Raw genomic sequence first — 20,079 nt, forward strand, 5'->3', positions numbered from 1 at the left:
TTTAGGGTGGAAATTTTATGCTGTACCTTGGTATTTTCTGCTAGTAAAATTATTCTTGGTTCAAACAATATAATCAAATTGTAGAGTATCATACTGTTTTCCCCAAAGTGTTCCTCAAAGACTAATACAGTTTCCAGGTACTGTCATTTAAATCGATCTATACCTAGGAGACAGAAATGTATCATTCTCAGATTCCAAGCCTGAGTAGGAAAAAAGACTCTAGAGGCAAGTTAAAGATTATGTTGCTTGGCTGGAGCTTCACTTGAACTGTATCTCCTGGGAACCTGAGTATGAAGATTCAGAGCAAAGGAAATTTCATTCAAAGGCATGACTCTAACAATGCTTTGAAGAATAAATGTGAGCCACTGTAAATAGAAGTCTGGCAAACACTGTGACCAATAGTACTCAATTTTAAGAGTGACTTAAGTTCTTAAACTTACAGTACTAATCTGCCAAGCACTAAGAGGACATCTTCACATTCAGTAGTTAAATATGGACGTGCACTGGCAAAGCTTTGGATGGCAAGTCGATATACCTCCAGAAGATACACAATATGTTCTGATGCATTCTTGTTGCTTGCATATTGCAATAGGGTCTAAAAAATAAAATTAAAAATTTAATTATTTACAAATAAAAATAATAAAACAGATTGTCTTCATTCTCAAATGCACTAGCCCTCCCTTTTTTTCTAACAGATGCATACACCTTTTATTTGCCTTTTTAGGCTCTGGGTTGTTTAGAGGATTCTATTTTCATCACTTACTGAATTGTTTCTGCTGAGTTAAAGAAAAGGCAGAACTGTTCTTTTGACATGAGAATAAATCTTAGAGCCATGAAATGCCTATAGCTGTTCTCACTATAGGTCTGGGGTTACCATCTCTGAAATTTAATAATGAGTTTTGTTAATACAACATTGAACACTAACCATGTGTTAAGCACTGGTTATACAAGAATAAAGACTATGATCCCTGTCTTCTACAAGAAGAGACTTATTCCTGAATATGGCCCTCCACTCTATAGCTCCATAAAATCCATTTTTTTCTGGACACATGGAATTGATAAGGATTTCACAGATTAATTTATGCTAACCAATTTACAAAATGTTAATGTTTTATTGTAAAAAAAAAAGTTTATTTAAAAAATTAACATATAGGTCAAATGTCAATTTATTGTCTTACAATGTGGAACAGTCATATTACCACCCAGGGTACCCCATTTCCCAGATTGCAGCATCTGAGAAGTTATCTGGTAAGTATGGAATCTAAACCAAAAGAAAACGGAACTAGGATAAAGCCTGATAAATTATGTGTGTCCTATCACTAAGAATTTGTTCAAATGATGATAGAAAGCTGGCTTTTATTCTCCCTGGACAGTGCTGAAAAATCACTGCCAAATTTTTGTCTGGGACACTCTTTTTCTAGATTCCATGGAATTGTTCTCTCTCTGGATAGTGTACTTCTTTCTTCTGACAATTGATGTGGTTTTGCCTATGCTTAACTGATATATTTAGTTAGGTTAAGACCTGAATTATGTGTTGTAGCTTAACACAGGCAGGATACAATCACCTTTTTTCCTCTAGAATACACATTCTGACCGGGCAAAAGAGTTCCCAATAGGCTTGGAGCTGCTTCAATACGTCTTATTTCCAGAGGGTAGCTTTATCTTGAGTAAATTACATCTGATATGAATTTATTAACCAGAGAATAATCTCTTCAAAGATTCCTAACTTTCCTATCTTCTCTTTGACTTTTCTGCCTAAGGAACTACAAATAGTTATGGTAGCACTGCAGCATTCCACTGGATTTTCTGAAGCCTTAGTTTCCATATTAATGGTTCCTATATCAGTTCTGATAATTGAGAACTGACTGTTAGCACAGTCTTGATTACTTAAAAAAAAAAAGCCTTACAATGAAATGTATGATAAACCATTATACCATATAGAGTAAAAGCTCTCTTTATTAACATATTGGGTTATCTGATCTTTGCATACCTGAATCATCATAGCCAGTTACGCTATCTTTTGTATACCAACTCAATTAAGTATCTTGCTACTTGGTCATAGTCACTTTAGATAAGTGGGCTTCTGTCATTTCAGGAGAGTATCATGTCACCATTTAATCAAACACGAAATTTCAATAAAATAAGAAAAAAACAATGAGAGGATCATAAAACTGATCCCAAAACAATCCTGTTTCCCAGCTAAATAAGAGAAGGAATGTAGAATATGTGATTATCTGCTACGTAAATAAATTTCATTTAATCTCCCTTAAAGAAATTTATTAAAATCTATGTTACAAAGAAATTCTGGGATATGTCAGCAAATTACTTATCGTCTGCATTGGCTAATCTAACAATCAAGGAGTTTTAAAACATATATTCGGTACCAGATTTTATGTTCCTTGAAGTCAGATATTATGTTTATCAATCTTTACAGGCCTACCACACCCACTTCCACCCCCACAGGACATTCTTGATTCTCACTAAATGTTTGCTGAATATATTCACCATTTTATTCACTTGACAAATATTTATTGATAGCTTATTATACACACTAGCACTAGATGTTGGGAGAAAATGACATGAGGCCTATCCTCACGGATCTTTTAGAATGAGTCAATACACATGACAGCTGAAACCACACATGCAAATTAACCAACTGCTAACTAAAGTATGCAAAGAGAAGGACAGAATGCATACAGATGGGGTAGATCTTTCCACAATCCACCTGCCCTCTTAGGATGCTCTTGCCACCAATCTAGTATCTTCTGACACAGAAATTCCACTAAGACTTCCACAGGTTACTTAATTTCAAAGATTCGATACCTCGTGGAATTATGTTTATAGTTTGTCTTATACTGATTTATACTTTTTTATATTCCTAAATCTCTACCACTCGTATGTTAGTTCAAATGAAATAGTGAGGTCTCAACATACTATATAAGCATATTCTGGGCATTTGAAGAATCACTGGAACAATCATCTTCACTATCATCTTTTTTTAAAATGTAAGATTAGGGTGAATGAATTATAGCCATTCAAGTAACATTTTAAGTACCTCATGTAAACAAGATTCCACCAGAAGTATATTAAAGAAAAACTGAGGTTTCTTCAGGAATTCAAATTTTAGAAGACACCAACAAAAATAAAAAAGGGGCAATAAATGGTAAGTATGACGCCCCCCCCCCAAGTTCATTCTACAGAGACCAAGCTAATAGCCTCTCTCTTTCCTTTGTTTCAGTAAACTCATTTATACCTCAAACATCTATTGTGTGGCAGTACTGTGCTGGGAACTAGGGATGGAGACTCTATTCCTGCCCTTAAGGAGCTACATACATGTAAAAAATTAGCCCAGTTAGGCACCATGTTTGACTATTCTAAACATTCTTACCAGGGTGCTCTCATTCACATCGAAGGCCGATTAGCCTTGGATCACTCTCTCAAATCCTTGCTGTCTACCTCAATTGCCCATTATACATTTCCATCTGGATGTCCTATTCAAATCTCAAACTCCACATGTCCAAAACCAAGCATCTTCCCCAGTAAATATGCTCTTTCTCCTATGTTCCATCTGCCTCCTTTCAGGAGCCAAGGCTAAAAAACTATCATTGAAATCACCACATCAAATTTGTTGATTCTATCTTAGAAATATCTTTGTCTCCTGTCCCTATGCTTTACCTCTATAGCCACTGACCTAAACCAGGCCCCCAACATCCCTCATCTGGACTGCTACAATAGTTTACTTCTCTAGGCTAAATACCTTCCAGTTCTGTATCTACGTTATAATCACAACCTATTTGTAATTTTAAAAAAATCTAATGCATAAGGAAAAGATGACTAGAATAAACTAAAATGCTAATATGGTTAGCACTGGGGTAGTAATGGGATTATGAACAACTTTTTGTCATCTTTATACTTTTTTAAACTTCTTAAATTTTCTTTAGTAAGCATTATTACATTCACAAAGGGGAAAAAATCTCCCCTCACTTCCAATTCTATCTACATTCCTCACTACATGGTTTCAAAGAGCTTAGCAGCAGCATCCTAGCTATTCTTTGAAACTATCAAAGAGGAGAATTTCTTTCAGGATGGTCATGTTTTATGCAAGGGATACATTCCAATTTAAAACTCACATAGTTCAGGACTAACTTTCCTAATGAAATAACCACAGTTACATTTATTGAGCACATATAGTATGGGTTAGGCATTTCCCTAAGAGCTGTTTACATGCCACCATCTTATTTAATACTTATTTTATTTAATACTCATAATCCTAGGAGCTAGATATTTATTATCAGCCCATTTTAAAAAATGAGGAAAAAGAGAGATTATTTTTCCAAAGTCATCCAGTAGGTAAGTGTTAGATTCAGGACTTGAACTAGAGCCATCTGGCTCCTAAGTCCACATTTAATCACTATGCCTTGTCTCTTCAGAATGTACAAGTCTACAACTATTTTAAGTGTGCTTTTTAATTCTGCTTTCCACCACCTAAGCATTAGTTTTGTTATTTATCAAAATATTTTGCAGCAAGTAGTATCATGGTCATCATTTGGCTTTCTTCCTAAGAGTTTCCAGTATCTAATTTCCATTCTAAAATGACGACTTCTGGGGAAAGTTTTCCAGCAATGGCACTGACATCCAGTACTTTAGAATGCTGGTGGTTATGCAAAACTGACAAAAGATAGCTAGTGCATATTTATTTTTGTTATTTATTTATTTGGAGATAGGATCTCACTCTGTCATCTGGGCTAGAGCGCAATGGCATGATCACAGCTCAACTGCAATCTCAAACTCCTGGGCTCAAGCAGTCCTTCTGCCTCAGCCTCCAGAGTAGCTGGGACTACAGGTGTGTGTCACCACACCCAGCTAATTTTTCTAATTTTTGTAGAGATGGGGTCTCACTCTTGCTCAGGCTGGTCTCAAACTCCTGGCCTCAAGCAATCCTCCTGCCTCGGCCTCCCAAAGTGCTAGGATTACAGGCATGAGCCACTGCACCCAGCCTGAGCTGGTGTTTATTTTTAAAGCCTATTTATGTCCTATGGCAACAGAAGTTAGGTGATTTTTTAATAGAAAAAAGTTTTCATTATTTCAAATTTTGCACATAAAGAAACCTTATTTTGATTTATATTTCTCAACATATGAAATTCCCAGAATTATAAATTTGATTATAAATTGCGATATAAAACTATAAAATGTGATTGCACTACAAAGGGTAGACCTCCAGGAGGGGGCAGCACTTCAGCTGGGTCAAGTTTTAAAATACAAAGGTGAGGGGGACAGAAGGACTCCAAAGAGAGAACAACTTGAACAAAGTCAGAAAAGACAGACAACTAAATGACTGGAACAGATGGGGGCAAATGGTGAAGAGACTTAAATGTCAGTAATGAGGAAGCACCGGTGGTTTCCCATCAAGAGACTAAAGCTGAGTATGAAATGAAATGGGAAGAGAGCAGCTGGCTGCTTACACTGAGAAAGTAAGTAGCTAAAGTAAATTAAAATCCCCAAGTCTTCTAATATGCTGCCACTATGCCACCAGCCTCACTTTCTATTTTGGTTCAGTTGATTTTTTTAAAACCAGAAACATGACTTACTTATTACTCTATCTATCTATACTTTTTCATCCATCCTGATTAAATTTCACTGGATTCAGTCCATCATCCCAGCCTACTAAGATTATTTTTAGATACTGATTCTGTCATGAGATTTAACTATGCTTTCTAGCTTCAATTTCTTTTCAATTTTTAAAAATATCATTTGCTGTTTTGTCATAAAATATCATTTATTGTTAAATATCTATGTAAAAATAAAAATTTCAATAACCCATAATACCACCACCTAGAAATAGACTACTGTTAACAGGTAATAATAAGTTTGAGGTGTTTTTTTTTTTAAATGTCTAAATTGAAGAATTTTAATGGAATCATGCTGTATGTCTTTCCATTTATTATAAAGTGTTCTTCAACATCAGTATTTTTATGGCTGCATAACCTTGTATGGATACCACAATTATTACCCAATTCTCTATTTATGGACGTTATGGTTTCTAACTTTGGACTCTTATACATAACATTAAGATGAACACCCCTATATTCTTCCATGTATGCATGACAATTTTCTTAGAATAATGTTCTATAAATGGAATTGCTGGGTGCATAATTTTTAAGGCTTTACAGTGTCAAATTCTGATCCAGAAAATTTGTTCCAATTTACATTCCTATTATCAGTGTTAAGATAGTGACAGATTGAGAAACTGTCACAATCATTAGATATTATAATTTAAATACATCTTTTTGAAGGTCAGCTTGATAGAGATATATGATACTTTTTATTTTTTTATCACTGTTGTGGTTGAATAAAATTTTTTATGTGTTCCTTTAATGATATAATCTTAAAATTTAATTACTACAGAGCTATCTATAAAAGACATGTAGACCAATGGAATCTAAAAGAAGGCCCAGAAATTAATCTTTGTATATGTGGTCAAATGATTTTCACCATATACAAAAACCAAGACCACTCAGTGGGAAAAGGACAGCCTTTCGTTAAATTAGTGTTAGGAAAACCAAATATTCATATCCAAAAGAATGAAGCTGGATCCTTACCTTATACCATATATAAAAGCCAACTTGAAATGGATCAAAGACCTAAATGTATGGGCTAAAGCTACATAACTTTAGGAGAAAACAGGGAAATAGGAAACATAGGAAAAACCAAAAACCCAATTATAAAATAGGCAGAGGACTTAAATAGACATTTCTCCAAGGAAGATACACAAATGGCCAAGAAGCATATGGAAAGATCCTCAACACCACCAATTAGAGAAATGCAAATCAAAACCACAAAACCACTTCACAGTCACTGGGATGGCTATTATCAAAAAAACAGAAAATAACAAGTATTGGCAAAGATGCAGAGAAAATGGAAGCTCTGTGCATTGCTGGTGGAAATGTAAAATGGTGCAGCTCCTGTGGAAAATGATATGGTGATTTCTCCAAAAATTAAACAGAATTACCATATGATCTGGCAATCCCACTTCAGGATATATGCACAAAATAACTGAAAGCAGGGTTTTGAAGAGATACTTGTACATCCATGTTCATAGCATCGTTATTCTCACATACATATAGCCAAAAGGTGGAAGCAACCCAAGTGTCCACTGACAGATGAATGGGTAAACAAAATGTGATATATACATACAATGGAATATTATTCAGTCTTAAAGGGGAAGAAAATCTGACCCATGATACAATACAAATGAACCTCAAGGACACTATGATAAGTGAAACAAGCCAGTTACAAGACAAATACTGTATAAGTCTAAGTCTACTAATATAAGGTACCTAGAGTAGTCAAATTCATAGAGAAAAATTCTGGTGGTTGACAGAAGCCAGGAAAAGAACGGATTGGGGAGTTAGTGTTTAATGGGTACACAAGTTTCATATTCGGAAGATGACAAAGTTCTGGAGAAGGATGGATGGAGGTGATGGATGCACAACAATGTGAATGTACTTAATTCCACTTAAAAATTGTTAAAATGGTAAATTCTATGTTGTGTATACTCTACCACAACAAAAAATACACCCAAAAAAGGGTTAACTTTTAACTTCGGAGATTTTAGATGAGAAATTTTCAAGAAATAGAAGTAGGGTGAGGCTGGGTGCAGTGGCTCACACCTGTAATCCTAGCACTCTGGGAGGCTGCGGCGGAAGGATCCTTTGAGCTCAGGAGTTCGAGACCAGCCTGAGCAAGAGAGAGACCCCATCTCTGCTAAAAATAGAAAGAAATTAGCTGGACAACTAAAAATATATAGAAAAAAAAAATTAGCCGGGCATGGTGGCACATGCCTGTAGTCCCAGCTACTTCGGAGGCTGAGGCAGAAGGATCACTTGAGCCCAGGAGTTTGAGGTTGCTGTGAGTTAAGCTGACGCCATGGTACTCTAGCCTGGGCAACAGAGTGAGACTCTGTCTCAAAAAAAAAACAGGTAGGCTGAGTATGCAAAAGGAAGACTGCAAGGAGGGGGAGGAAGACATTCAAACTATCCTCTATTTCTGCTTTAGTGAGTCGCTATTACCAAAAAGACTGATCTATTAATACAACACTTCTTAAGTCTGAAGATTTTAAAACCTAAGCTTTATCACGTTGTGTAATAGAGTGAAATAATATGTCTTTTTGCTATAGATTCAAATCTCTATGCCATCATTTTCCAAACAACCCCTCTGGGTCTGAAATTTTAAAAATCAGTCAACTGAAATTAACTAAGAACACATTTTACACAAGACATTGTACAATAGCTTTTCTAAAAACTGTGGCAAAATACATATAATATGAAATTTACCATCTGAACAATTTTTAAGTGTACAGTTCTCTGGCATTAAGTACATTCACATTGTTATGCTGCCATTACCAATATCCATCAACAGAACTCTTGTTATCTTACAAAACGAAAATTCTGAACTCATTAAAAAATAACTCCCAATCCTCCCCTCCCTCCAGCCCTTGGCTGTCTCTACGTATAATATACAACTTTCACAATATTATGTTTTCTGTTTGAAAAAGCAACACAAGAGTGTGGTATTGGCATCAGATTAGACAAATAGATAAATCAAACAGAATAGAATCCCAAAACAGACTCATATACACATGGCTAACTAATTTTCAACAAGGCAGACAGATAATTCAGTGGAGAAAAGATTGTTTTGTCAAAAATGGTGCTGGAACATTTAGACAATCATTTATATATGTGTATAAAATCACATATATATATATACACACACATATAAATGAATTTTCTATCCATCCCTCATACCATATACAAAAATTAACTCCAAATGGAACACAGACCTAAAAGTAAAACCTAAGACTATAAAATCTCCATAGAAGAACACAGCAGAATATCTTTGTGGTCTTGGTTAGGAAGATTTCTTAGACATAACATGAAAAACACAATCCATAAAAGAAAAAAGTTGATAAACTAAACTTTATCAAGATTAAGAAGCTGTGTTCTTCGAAACACAATGTTAAGAGAATAAAAAGACAAGGCACAACCTAGGAGAAAATTTTTGCAACATATATATCTAACAAAGGGTTTGTATCTAGAAACACACATCTATACACAAACCTTTCAAAATGCAACAATAAGAAAATCTAACTTTTTTAACAGCAAAAGATTTAAACAGACACTTCACCAAAGAAGATGTAAGGATAGCAAATAAGCACATGAAAAGATACTCAACATCAGAAGTCATTAGGGAAATACAACTTAGAATCACAATGAGCTGCCACACATTTTAAAGTAGCTAAAATCAAAAAGACTGGCCACACCAAGTGTTGGTCAGGAGGTAGAAAACTAGAACTCTCATACAGTACTGATGAGAACATAAAATGATACAATTACTCTGGAAAATCTTTCATGTGACCCTACCATTCTATCTAGGTATTCACCCAAGAGAAAGAGAAAAAAACCATCTGTCCACCTAAAAACTTACTCATGGAATGTTGACAGCAGCTTGATTTGTAGTAGCCAAAAACTAGGAACAACCCAAATGTCTAACAGGTAAATGAGTAAACAAATCATGATATATTCATACATTGAATACTCATCCATAAAAGGAATTAACTATTGATATACACGACATAAATGAATTTGAAAACAATTATACTGAAAGAGGCCAAACAAAAAGAGATTTTATGATTATAGTATTTCTATAAAGTTCTTAAAAATGCAATCTAATCTATAGAGACAGAAAGCATATCAGTAGCTGAGTGGGGATGGAAGGGTATGTGTAAGGGAGGAGAGTGAGAAAGAGGGACTACAAACGGGTAGGAAGAAACTTCTATGGATGATGAGTGTAATTGTTATCTTGATACATCATGATGGTTTTATGAGTTTAAAGATATGCCAAAGCTTACCAAATTGTACATTTTTTTTTGAGACAGAGTCTCACTTTGTTGCCCGGGCTAGAGTGAGTGCCATGGCGTCAGCCTAGCTCACAGCAACCTCAAACTCCTGGGCTTCAGCAATCCTTCTGCCTCAGCCTCCCAAGTAGCTGGGACTACAGGATTGTGCCACATGCCCGGCTAATTTTTGCTATATATATTTTAGTAGGCCAGATAATTTCTTTCTATTTTTTTAGTAGAGACGGGGTCTCGCTCTTGCTCAGGCTGGTCTCGAACTCCTGACCTTGAGCTATCCACCTGCCTCGGCCTCCCAGAGTGCTAGGATTACAGGTGTGAGCCACTGTGCCCGGCCAAATTGTACATTTTAAATAAGGGCAGTTTATTGTATGACAATTATATGATAAAACTGTTTTATAAAAAGGCAAATGAGGCACAGAAAACAAAAAATCATAAAAGGAAATAAATTTTGCATTTCAACTAAAAAATTTCTGTTTACTACAATAAAGTCTAAAATGTCTATTCATCAAAATAATATGCAAGTGAAAAGGTATACTGGAGAGAAGGTAATTCCAAAGCATATGACCAGCAAGGATTAATCTCTAGAATACATAACAGTTTCATAAAAATTATTAATAAAAAGACAAATAACCCAATTGAAAAAATAAGCAAAAAATTAAAATAGGCAATTCACAAAAGAGGAAATCTGAACAGTAATGAATACATTAAAAAGATAAGCAATCCCTCAGAGGTAAACAGAAAAATACAAATTAAAGCCACAATGAGATATCAGAGTCCACCCATCAGAATGGCTAAAATTAAACTGAAAACCCCAAGTATTGATAAGATTGTTGGGCAATGGTAACTGTCTTATACTGATAATTGGCATAAACCTAAAAATACTTTGAAAAACTTGGTAGTATTTATTAAAGGTGAAGATAAGGCTAGATATGAACCCAGCAACCCCACTCTAATTATTAATATATATCCTAAAAAAAATTCTTCCTCATATGTATCAAGATACAATGAAAGGATGTCCACTCCAGCAGTTAATGTAAATGCCTCTAAACTCATCAATAAAAGAATGATGAACTGTGATATACTCACAAAACAAAATTCTACACACACCATTGAAGAATGTGCCAAAGCTACACATAAAAATATAGACAAATCTTAGAATCATTACGTTAACTCTCAAAAATTTCAGAAGAATACCTAAAGTACACTTAGTAAAGCTGAAAAACATAAATAATACAATTAATACCTATGATTTAAGAATGCACAAATACAAAGGAAAGAGACAGGGGAATGATTAAATACCAAAATCAGGATGATGGTGGGAGGTAAACATCACACACACATAGCTCAATCATTTCACTTCTTAGGTTGTGTTAATTGCAGTATATTTTTTACTACTCTATGTGTTTGGAGATATTTGATTTTTTAAAAAGTAACATATCCTTCAAAGTTTTGAGCAATACATTTTTTTCCAACCTAGATTCCTATACTCAGCCAGTCTAACAGAATCAAGAGAGAGAAGAGACGCCACAGGAAGTATTGGAGGGTATCTCCTCCTACCCAAACGGAGTAAAACAAGAAAATTACGTAAAAGTCAGTAAACAGAGGACTCAACAAAGGAGAGAGGCAATGACAAGTAGTACTGAAACAATAACTGATAAAAAGAAAAGTAACTTAAAAGGGTAACATATAAATAGTAAAAAGTACAAACTGTACAAAAACACAAGAAACATAAAGTTAATGTCCATCCCACTAATTCTTCACTGAAATGTAACAAATTTTGGTAATTGTCTTTCAAAATGTTTTCTACACATCATTGCTTTACAAATTGGGATAATATAGTTTTGAGACAGGGTCTTGCTCTTGCTCTCTGGCATCATCATATTTCACAGCAACCTCAAACTCCTGGGCTCTAGCGATCCTCCTGCCTCAGCCTTTGAGTAGGTGGGACTACAAGGAACATGCCACCACGCCCAGCTAATTTTTCTATTTTTTTGTAGGGATGAGGTCTCGTTCTTGCTCTGCTGCTGCTGCTTTTTTTTACAATAGATTTTGGATATCTTTTCATAGCAATACATATAGCACCACCTTTCCGCCTGTTTAAATTTTATTTGGAAAAAATACTGAAATATTAAAAAAGTAAAATTCACATATATTCCTATCACTTTAAAATTGTGTATACAATAAAGAAATGAAAACCCACACCACTGTTCCGTCTAATAACATGCCCACCCCCAAATAATCCCTATAAACAGTTTGATTTGTATTCTAATGCCTTATACACATAGGCAAAAGCTTTCTCTAACTTTTTGTTAGGGCTCAAATGTTTTACGGCTGTGGGATGTTCAAAGTATACTTATTTTTTGGCATTTCCAAACCCAAAATATCTTATAACACCCTCATCTGGTCCAAGATGGATTCCTGGCATACCTGCTTTCCCTTACATTCGTAGGGTCTTCACTTCTTAACCACACACTTGCTTCAAAGTTTTAGTTTGGCAACCAACACCAACAAAGCTGATTATAGAAATGTGGCATGGATAATCATCTGCTTATAATCCATAATAACTGGAAAAGAGCAATAATGCTGCTTATTCAGAAACCATTTATATTAGACTTCAAAATTATCATGCAATAGTTAGGCACTGGGAATTATTTTATTTATGCTTCTGTTCCCTAAGGACAAACTAGTTGGAAGGTGGATAAATATCCATGATCATTAAATACTGACTACTGCTCTAATTGTACCATAAGCAAAAGTAACATGAAAAATTGTTTAATGTTTATCTTCTCCACTAGACAATAAACTCAGAGAGAGTACAAATCACATTTTTTTGAGCACTGTAAACCAGAACTCAGCACACTGACCATGACATGCTCTGCAATTATTTTTGATGTTTTGCACTTTTATTAAAGGATTTGCTAACTTCTTTCTGAAGTGTAAGACAGTTAAGAAACATATCTTTGATCAGAGTATATATGCCTATATACTAAAACAAATTCAATTAAGTAGATTTGATTCCAAATTTTTACTGCTTCATTCAAATCCTGTATAGAAGGAAAATAGCACAATGTTGATCAAACTGTTGTGGAAATTTTAAAATGGAAATGTTTTAGAATTTATTTTTTACATCCTTCTAAATTACAATGATACACTAGTCCCAAATTTGGTTTGATGGTAAGCATTACTGATAGTGGGCTATTCGGATCCTCAGCTGACGTCCTAGACTGAAAGAAGTTTCTCCCTTAAAAGTTTTAAGCTGAGAAGTGACTAGACTAGATGACCTCTCAAGTTCTTACCCTAAACATAGACGCTATGATTTTATGAAAACATGGCCATGTTTTTTCCGAGAGACTCAAATCTAATGTGTTACAAGTTCAAATCACTTTTGATATATGCACACTTTAACAAAAGGAAACACATAATTTAAATACCAAACAATAAGCAAGTTAAAGCCAATAGTCAAATAGACAAAAAATATTTTATATAGACTATTTGTTGGTTCCAACATGTCAAATCCATTATACGCACTATACACCCCAAAAGTTATCCGTATTGTTTCAATGTAATAGAAATTCATTGCAATCTATACTTCCAGTCGACAAAGCTCATCCTAGATTTTCTGAATCTAAAACTGTGCTAAGAAATACTGTGTAAACATCTAGGAAACTTCCTTTTTCCTACATTGACAGGAAAATAGAGGAAAGCTGCTTTACATGAAATACTTCTTTGAAACAATATTCATTATAAAAGGGATATAAAGAAATTGACATACCGGGTATCTATCTTCTATCAAAAGCTGTGCTAAGTGCAGTTATACTGTCCCATTTGATCCTCACAACCACCTATGGGGTAGCTTTCTATTACCCCTGATTTTAGACAAGAATATAGTTCCAAGACGAGGGGTTAAGGTCACAGGATGTTGGAATGAGGATTTAAAGTGAAATTCCCTAACATCAGATCTATGTATATGTTTCTCCAATTCATAAGACAATAAAACATGAGATTGATCCAAATGTCATGTTTCATCCACATTTACTGTTAGAACTTCATTGGATAATTTGCAGAACTTCATGGGATAATTTGCTGTAGATTTAACATGTTCATTTACTAAGTCCTCTAAAGACTGAAATCAAGATTTCACTACGAAGGAAAAAGCCAAACAGAGAGTGAACATAACAACTAATGTAAACAAATAATTTCAGTTCTAATTAGTAGAGTGGTTTCCATTGGGAAATAGAAGCACCAGTGGGAGTAAACGACAACCCATTAGGGGGAAGGAATATAATATTAATACTTAAATTAGTTTTTAAAAATCTCATCCCTTTTACATATTTCTGTGTTTGTTTTGTAATTTATACAATATATCATTATGGTACAAATAAAATGCATAGATGTTAATTCATTTTGTTAAGGATAAACAAGACAAATGTTTGGAGTTGACTTAGAAAATGATCTTTAGCAAACATTTTTAATAGAATTATATAAATTTGGAGCAGAATCAAACCTCAAAGGTCATCTCATTTAAGCAGCAATTTGAGGTCCTCAAATAACAAACTGATTTGGCCCAAGGTCACACATCCATTCAGTGAAAACATATAAATGTAAAAATATAAGTTAGCTAAAGGAAAGCACCAGAGTCTTTCCAGTTATTCAGCTATGACTTCTGAGAGTCTAGAAGCACTGATATATAAAAGATCAAAAAATGTTTAGTCAATAAATGACTACAGTGAAAAAATCTCTCACAGCCATAATCAATCACTAAATTTTGTATCACACATTCCAATGGCTTCAGGTTAGGCTGTGACTCTAGTTGTAATGATTCTTCAGGATATGTTTAACTTCTTAAGAACCTCAAAGAGGCATAGAATCTAAGATTACAAGGTCTTACTTAATGATCAGACAAAATCCACTTTTAATGATTTTTAACTAACAACACTTTAAAAAGTTACAGTATTTAAAAAAAAGTAAACCTCACAAGAAAAAAATTTAAATGTCCAATATACATAAAAAATACTCAAATGCTATTAAAATATAAATTAACATACCGATGTGATAGTAATTCTTTCCCTATCAGATTGACAAATATTAAAAAGTTTAACACCACCAGTGTTGGCAAAGATTTAGTGCAACAAGGACTCAAATACTATTGGTGGAAGTAAATATTGAACTTTGTGTAGGCCACTATCCATCAAAATTTAAAATAAACATTCTCTTTAATACAGTAATTTCAATTCCAGGAATTTATGCTATAGATATAAATAACCAAGGTTTAATATTTAAGGCTGTTCACTGAAACATTATTTGTGATAACAACAAAAAATAATACAGTTAAATTATGTTACATGTTCAAAATGTATTGATATAGAAAAGTACCCTCAATATATTTATTACAGTTTTTGCCTTAAGCATTGCTTTTATAGTTAAAAAAAATTTTTTTAAATTAAGAGTTGTTGAATGTTTTGTTACTTGTAGAATTTAAAATCAATGAAATTTTTTGATGGAATATTATGTCCATTTCTTAAATACAGTAAATCTGTATGTATCCAACATGAAAAAATGTCTAAAGTGTATATTAGTGAAATAAGTTTTAGTATATAAGCTTGAAACCATTTTTCTAAAAATAGTGTGTGTGTATATATACTTATATAGAAAAATTCTATAAATATTCACTCCCAAACTGTTAACAATGGTCCACCTAGGAAAAAGTAGTACTGGAGTATAAGGGTATGTCCAACAGAAGCTTTTACCTTTTACTCTCTCCTTTGATATTGTTCTAATTTTTTACAATTAGAATGTATTCATGGCCAGGCACAGTGGCTCACACCTGTAATCCTAGCACTCTGGGAGCCCGAGGCGGGAGGATCGCTTGAGGTCAGGAGTTCGAGACCAGCCTGAGCAAGTGCGAGACCCCCATCTCTACTAAAAATAGAAAGAAATTATATGGACAACTAAAAATATACAGAAAAAATTAGCCGGGCATGGTGGCGCATGCCTGTAGTCCCAGCTACTCAGGAGGCTGAGGCAGTAGGATTGCTTGAGCCCAGGAGTTTGAGGTTGCTGTGAGCTAGGCTGTTGCCACTGAACTCTAGCCCAGGCAACAGAGTGAGACTCTGTCTCAAAAAAAAAAAAGCAAAGCAAAGAAAAATAAAGCAGTGTTTAAGAAGGTGGAAGGCAATGGGGAAGTGCTGTTTTAAATAAGATAGTCAGAGAAGGCCTCTGGGAGAAGTGACAGGTGTCTAGACTTGAATGAATACAAAACATTTTAGTCTTTGCAGTCTTGCAACTAAGTGTTGCCTCTATTTAGAGTTTTTATCAACACTGTTCATAAGATGATGATCCACAGAAAGAAACAGAAACCACTAGGGGCCACAGTATACAGCAAGAGACAAGGTGGTACCACAGGAAATGAAATAATTTTCACTGCTTCACAGGTCGCATTTATACTATGTTTTTGTCATGTGCATTACAAAGCTAGCTTTTGCTATGATAACTACTTGTCATATAGCTTCTATTTAGACATCTCCCAAGAGAAGGTAGCACAAGAAGAGAAGGTAATGCATTAAAAAATTCTTGAAAATATATGAAAGTGCAGGGCACGGTGGCTCACACCTGTAATCCTAGCACTTTGGAAGGCCAAGGCAGGAGAATTGCTTGAGGCTAGGAGTTGGAGACCAGCCTCGGAAACACAGCGAGACCCGTCTCTACAAAAAAATTTTAAAAATTAGCTGGGCATAGTGGTGCACACCTGTAGTCCCAGCTACCTGGCAGGCTGAGGCAGAAGGATTGTTTGGGCCCAGGAGTTCAAGGTTACAGTGAGCTATGATCACGCCACTGCACTCCAACCTGGGCAACAGAGAAAGACCCTGTCTATAAAAGAAAAGAAAGACAGAAAAAAAAAGAAAGAGGTAAGGCTCAAGAGTCTTCACGGCCACCAACCTCAAGGAGTTAGGATGACTTATCCTTCCCATCTCACCATCTTCAAACTATTGTCCTATTAGGTAGCTAACTCCACTCCAATACTATAATGTCTCTCTCCATCAATGCTACTCCTCGTTGCACACATGTAAATGTGTACATTATTATATGACTGTAGGCTTAAATTGATAAATGTCTCCAAAAAATGACCAAAATCTCCTATCCTGTTCCTTAACAGTAATTTCTGATGATAAAATGTTTTACATGCTAGATTTTACATTAGGTGTTCCTCTTGAAGTACTTGCCTAGTGTATCAGAACATCCCTACAATATCATTCATTCAACAAATTAGTTGCGTGTCTCAGGCACTGTATTAATTGCTAATCACAAAGTATACAAAGAAGAATAAACAAGATCCCTGTTCCTGTTGGCTTACTATCCAATACAAGAAAACAAACATGGAAACAAATATTTAGGTACCATGTTTGTGTGCAGGTTGCTAATAAAATATACTGGTGAAAGAATCACCTAATGCTGTCTACTGAAATCAGAAGCTTCTGAAAGATTGTAATATTTGAGCCAGGTCTTGAAGGATGAATAGGATGATGGGACTGGGAAGACCCCGGGGTTAATCTGGCAGGGTAAGAGATATACATTGTGGTGAGACTGGAAAAGTGGGAGCTGTGGGTCCAGATTCTAATTATGCCAAGCTAATGAGTCTCAACTTTACCTTGCCTTTGGAAAAAGAAACCATTGAAGTATCTTAGGGAATAAAGTAATTAACAAGATTATGTTTACAATAGAAAGAACACAAAGATGGACTGTAAATAAGGCCAGTCAAAAGGCAAGACAGATTAGTGTTGCTCCAAGAGGAGGAAGCCTGAACTAAGACAGTGACAGTTAAGAAAAATAAAAGTTAAAACTATAGGTATGTACAAAGTGTCAAAAAACAACAACAGCAACAACAACAAACCCACAACACAGGAGGAATCCTTATCTGGTAAAAATGAGGAAAAGCTTCACAGAAGAGATGACATTTGCACTGGGCCCTAAAGAAGGAGAATTTGCTATGCAGAAAAGAGATAAAATGATAGAACAGCATAATAAAATACATAAGAATGCTTGATGACCTGAGATCTTGTTAAAATAGTTAATTCTATCCTTATGGAGGTCAGTCAATTGGTAAATATTGACTGAGAGCCTAGTTTGTGTCTTGGATCTTGAAGAATGAAATGAAAATTAAAATCTTTCCCAAAATAATGTACTTGGAAATTAACAGGCAAAATTTCAATCACAAGAATAACTGAGATTGCTCTTTGGTCCATGGACTTCAAGAACTCCTGAGTAAGAGTAAAGAGTAGGACTGGGGTAATGTGATTGGCTAGGGGAGAGCTAAAAGTATGCTGGGGCCAAGGTTGTCCAGACTTTTTAATCCAATACTAAGAAATCTGGGTAACTCAGACAATTCCAGAGGCACTATTTGTTTGTTTTTTTATAGAGATTGTCTAATTCAGTCCTCACAACAATGTATTTACATAGAGAATAATAAATACTCTTATCCATTTGCAAATGAACAAATTAAGATTTAAAGATGATAAAAGCCCATGGTTACACAACTAGTTTAAATGGTGAAGCCAGTATGGTCTATCTGACTCAGAGCCCCTGTACTCAAACACCAATCCAGGAAAAATGGAAATACACGCAGTACTTATTTTAACCATTAAAAATCTACAAAGTCACTGTTAGTCTACAACCTAAAAGTATCTCAAATAAACACAGTTTACTCATTAAGATTACTTTGCCTAGTATTCTCAAAGTATAATCATCACCCAATAATTTCAAGTTTGTTAATGAAGTTTACTTTAAAAGTCTTCAAAATTTGTTACAAATAGAGCCACCAGATGTAAAACTTTAGAAGTCTTGGTTCCCAATATATAAAACTTGAGAAGACATCATCAATTTTTCAGCAAAACAAAGAAAGACTGTTTTCTGAAGTTGATCTTATCCACACTGGCAGACAATGTTTTCAGAAAAGGAACTGAGGGAAAAGAAAAAAAAACTCACACCCCATAGTCACTTAATACAAATTTTCACTGAATACAACCTGAACTAAGCATCATTTTTTTAGTAACTATTACTTCTGGAGTTTCATTTTATCATCTTCACAAACTTATGAAAATTGAAAATATGCCCAGAATGAGACAAGCTTCTCTATCCACTCATATGTTAGTTTATTTCTTGATTTGGTGCAATTCCAAAGATAGAACCATTTCTTTTAAGTGCTGCAAGAGATGGAGGGAATATGGTCCCAGCATATTGCAAAAGGGATCAACTTGGTACAATATAAGTCTCTAGCACATTTCTAACTAAATACCTGATGAAAATACATCTGTAGTAGAGTTAAGCATCTCATGAGCACATATGAGGCCTCTATGATAATGTAATGCTTACTACCTTTCTTTACATTTTATGTGCTCTTTCCTAGTGTACAGGAATCCTTTCTTAATTTGGTTCCTATCTTTACAACTCAGTTAAATAATCAGTGTTTCTTGAGTGAATGAATAAATCTTATTCTGCCTTTCAAATGTGAAACCAAGAGTTATTAAACCATATTTATCGATGATGAAAATGTTCCTGCTTCTTCATAAAATTTTTAACTTTTCTTCTGTATCTGGTGATCAAGGACACAGTTGATTTTTATATGGGCTACTGGGAAAAATGTGTCAAAATTATCATGACAAAGTTTGTGAAGGGTTGTACATAAACTTTCTTTTCTACTGTTTGTAGAAAGCATTATAAGGAGATAAAGGTCAGAAAACAAGATACAGTTTTGCAATTATACCTTGCTCAAGATTATCAGCTAAGAAGTGATATAGGCACAATTAGGACACAACCAACTCCCAATCCAGTGTGCTTCCTGTTACAACATAATGTTACAGGAACATCTGTTTTATTTTTATTTCATTTATTAGTACAAAAAACATATTTGGAAAAATTTCAGGCAAAAAAAAAACCAACAACTCTTCATAGAAAAGACAAATTCCAAAAGTGCCTTCTTCTTAAAATTCTTCTGGGCCCTCACATCTCTGGGTGTCACCAAGACTCAAGACACTAAAACATTCTGTTAAATAAAACTGGAGCTGCAAGCACTAGACATAAAGCAGAATACTTTTTTTTTTTTTGAGAGAGAGTCTTGCTCTGTTGCCCTGGGTAGTGCGTAGTGGCATCATTGTAGCTCACTGCAACCTCAA

At 34.7% G+C, this 20,079-nt stretch overlaps 1 protein-coding gene across 1 annotated transcript in view; it reads right to left on the bottom strand.

The window, feature by feature from the left end:
• The window catches only part of RLF (RLF zinc finger), a 68,308-nt gene that overhangs the window by 45,942 nt on the left and 2,287 nt on the right, over nucleotides 1–20,079 (bottom strand). The window contains exon 2 of the mRNA XM_045548145.1: nucleotides 441–595. Coding sequence (XP_045404101.1) covers nucleotides 441–595 — 155 coding nt within the window. The remainder of the gene's footprint in view (nucleotides 1–440; nucleotides 596–20,079) is intronic.

Source organism: Lemur catta, chromosome 3, assembly GCF_020740605.2.
Source record: "Lemur catta isolate mLemCat1 chromosome 3, mLemCat1.pri, whole genome shotgun sequence".
NCBI classification, from domain to species: Eukaryota; Metazoa; Chordata; class Mammalia; order Primates; family Lemuridae; genus Lemur; species Lemur catta.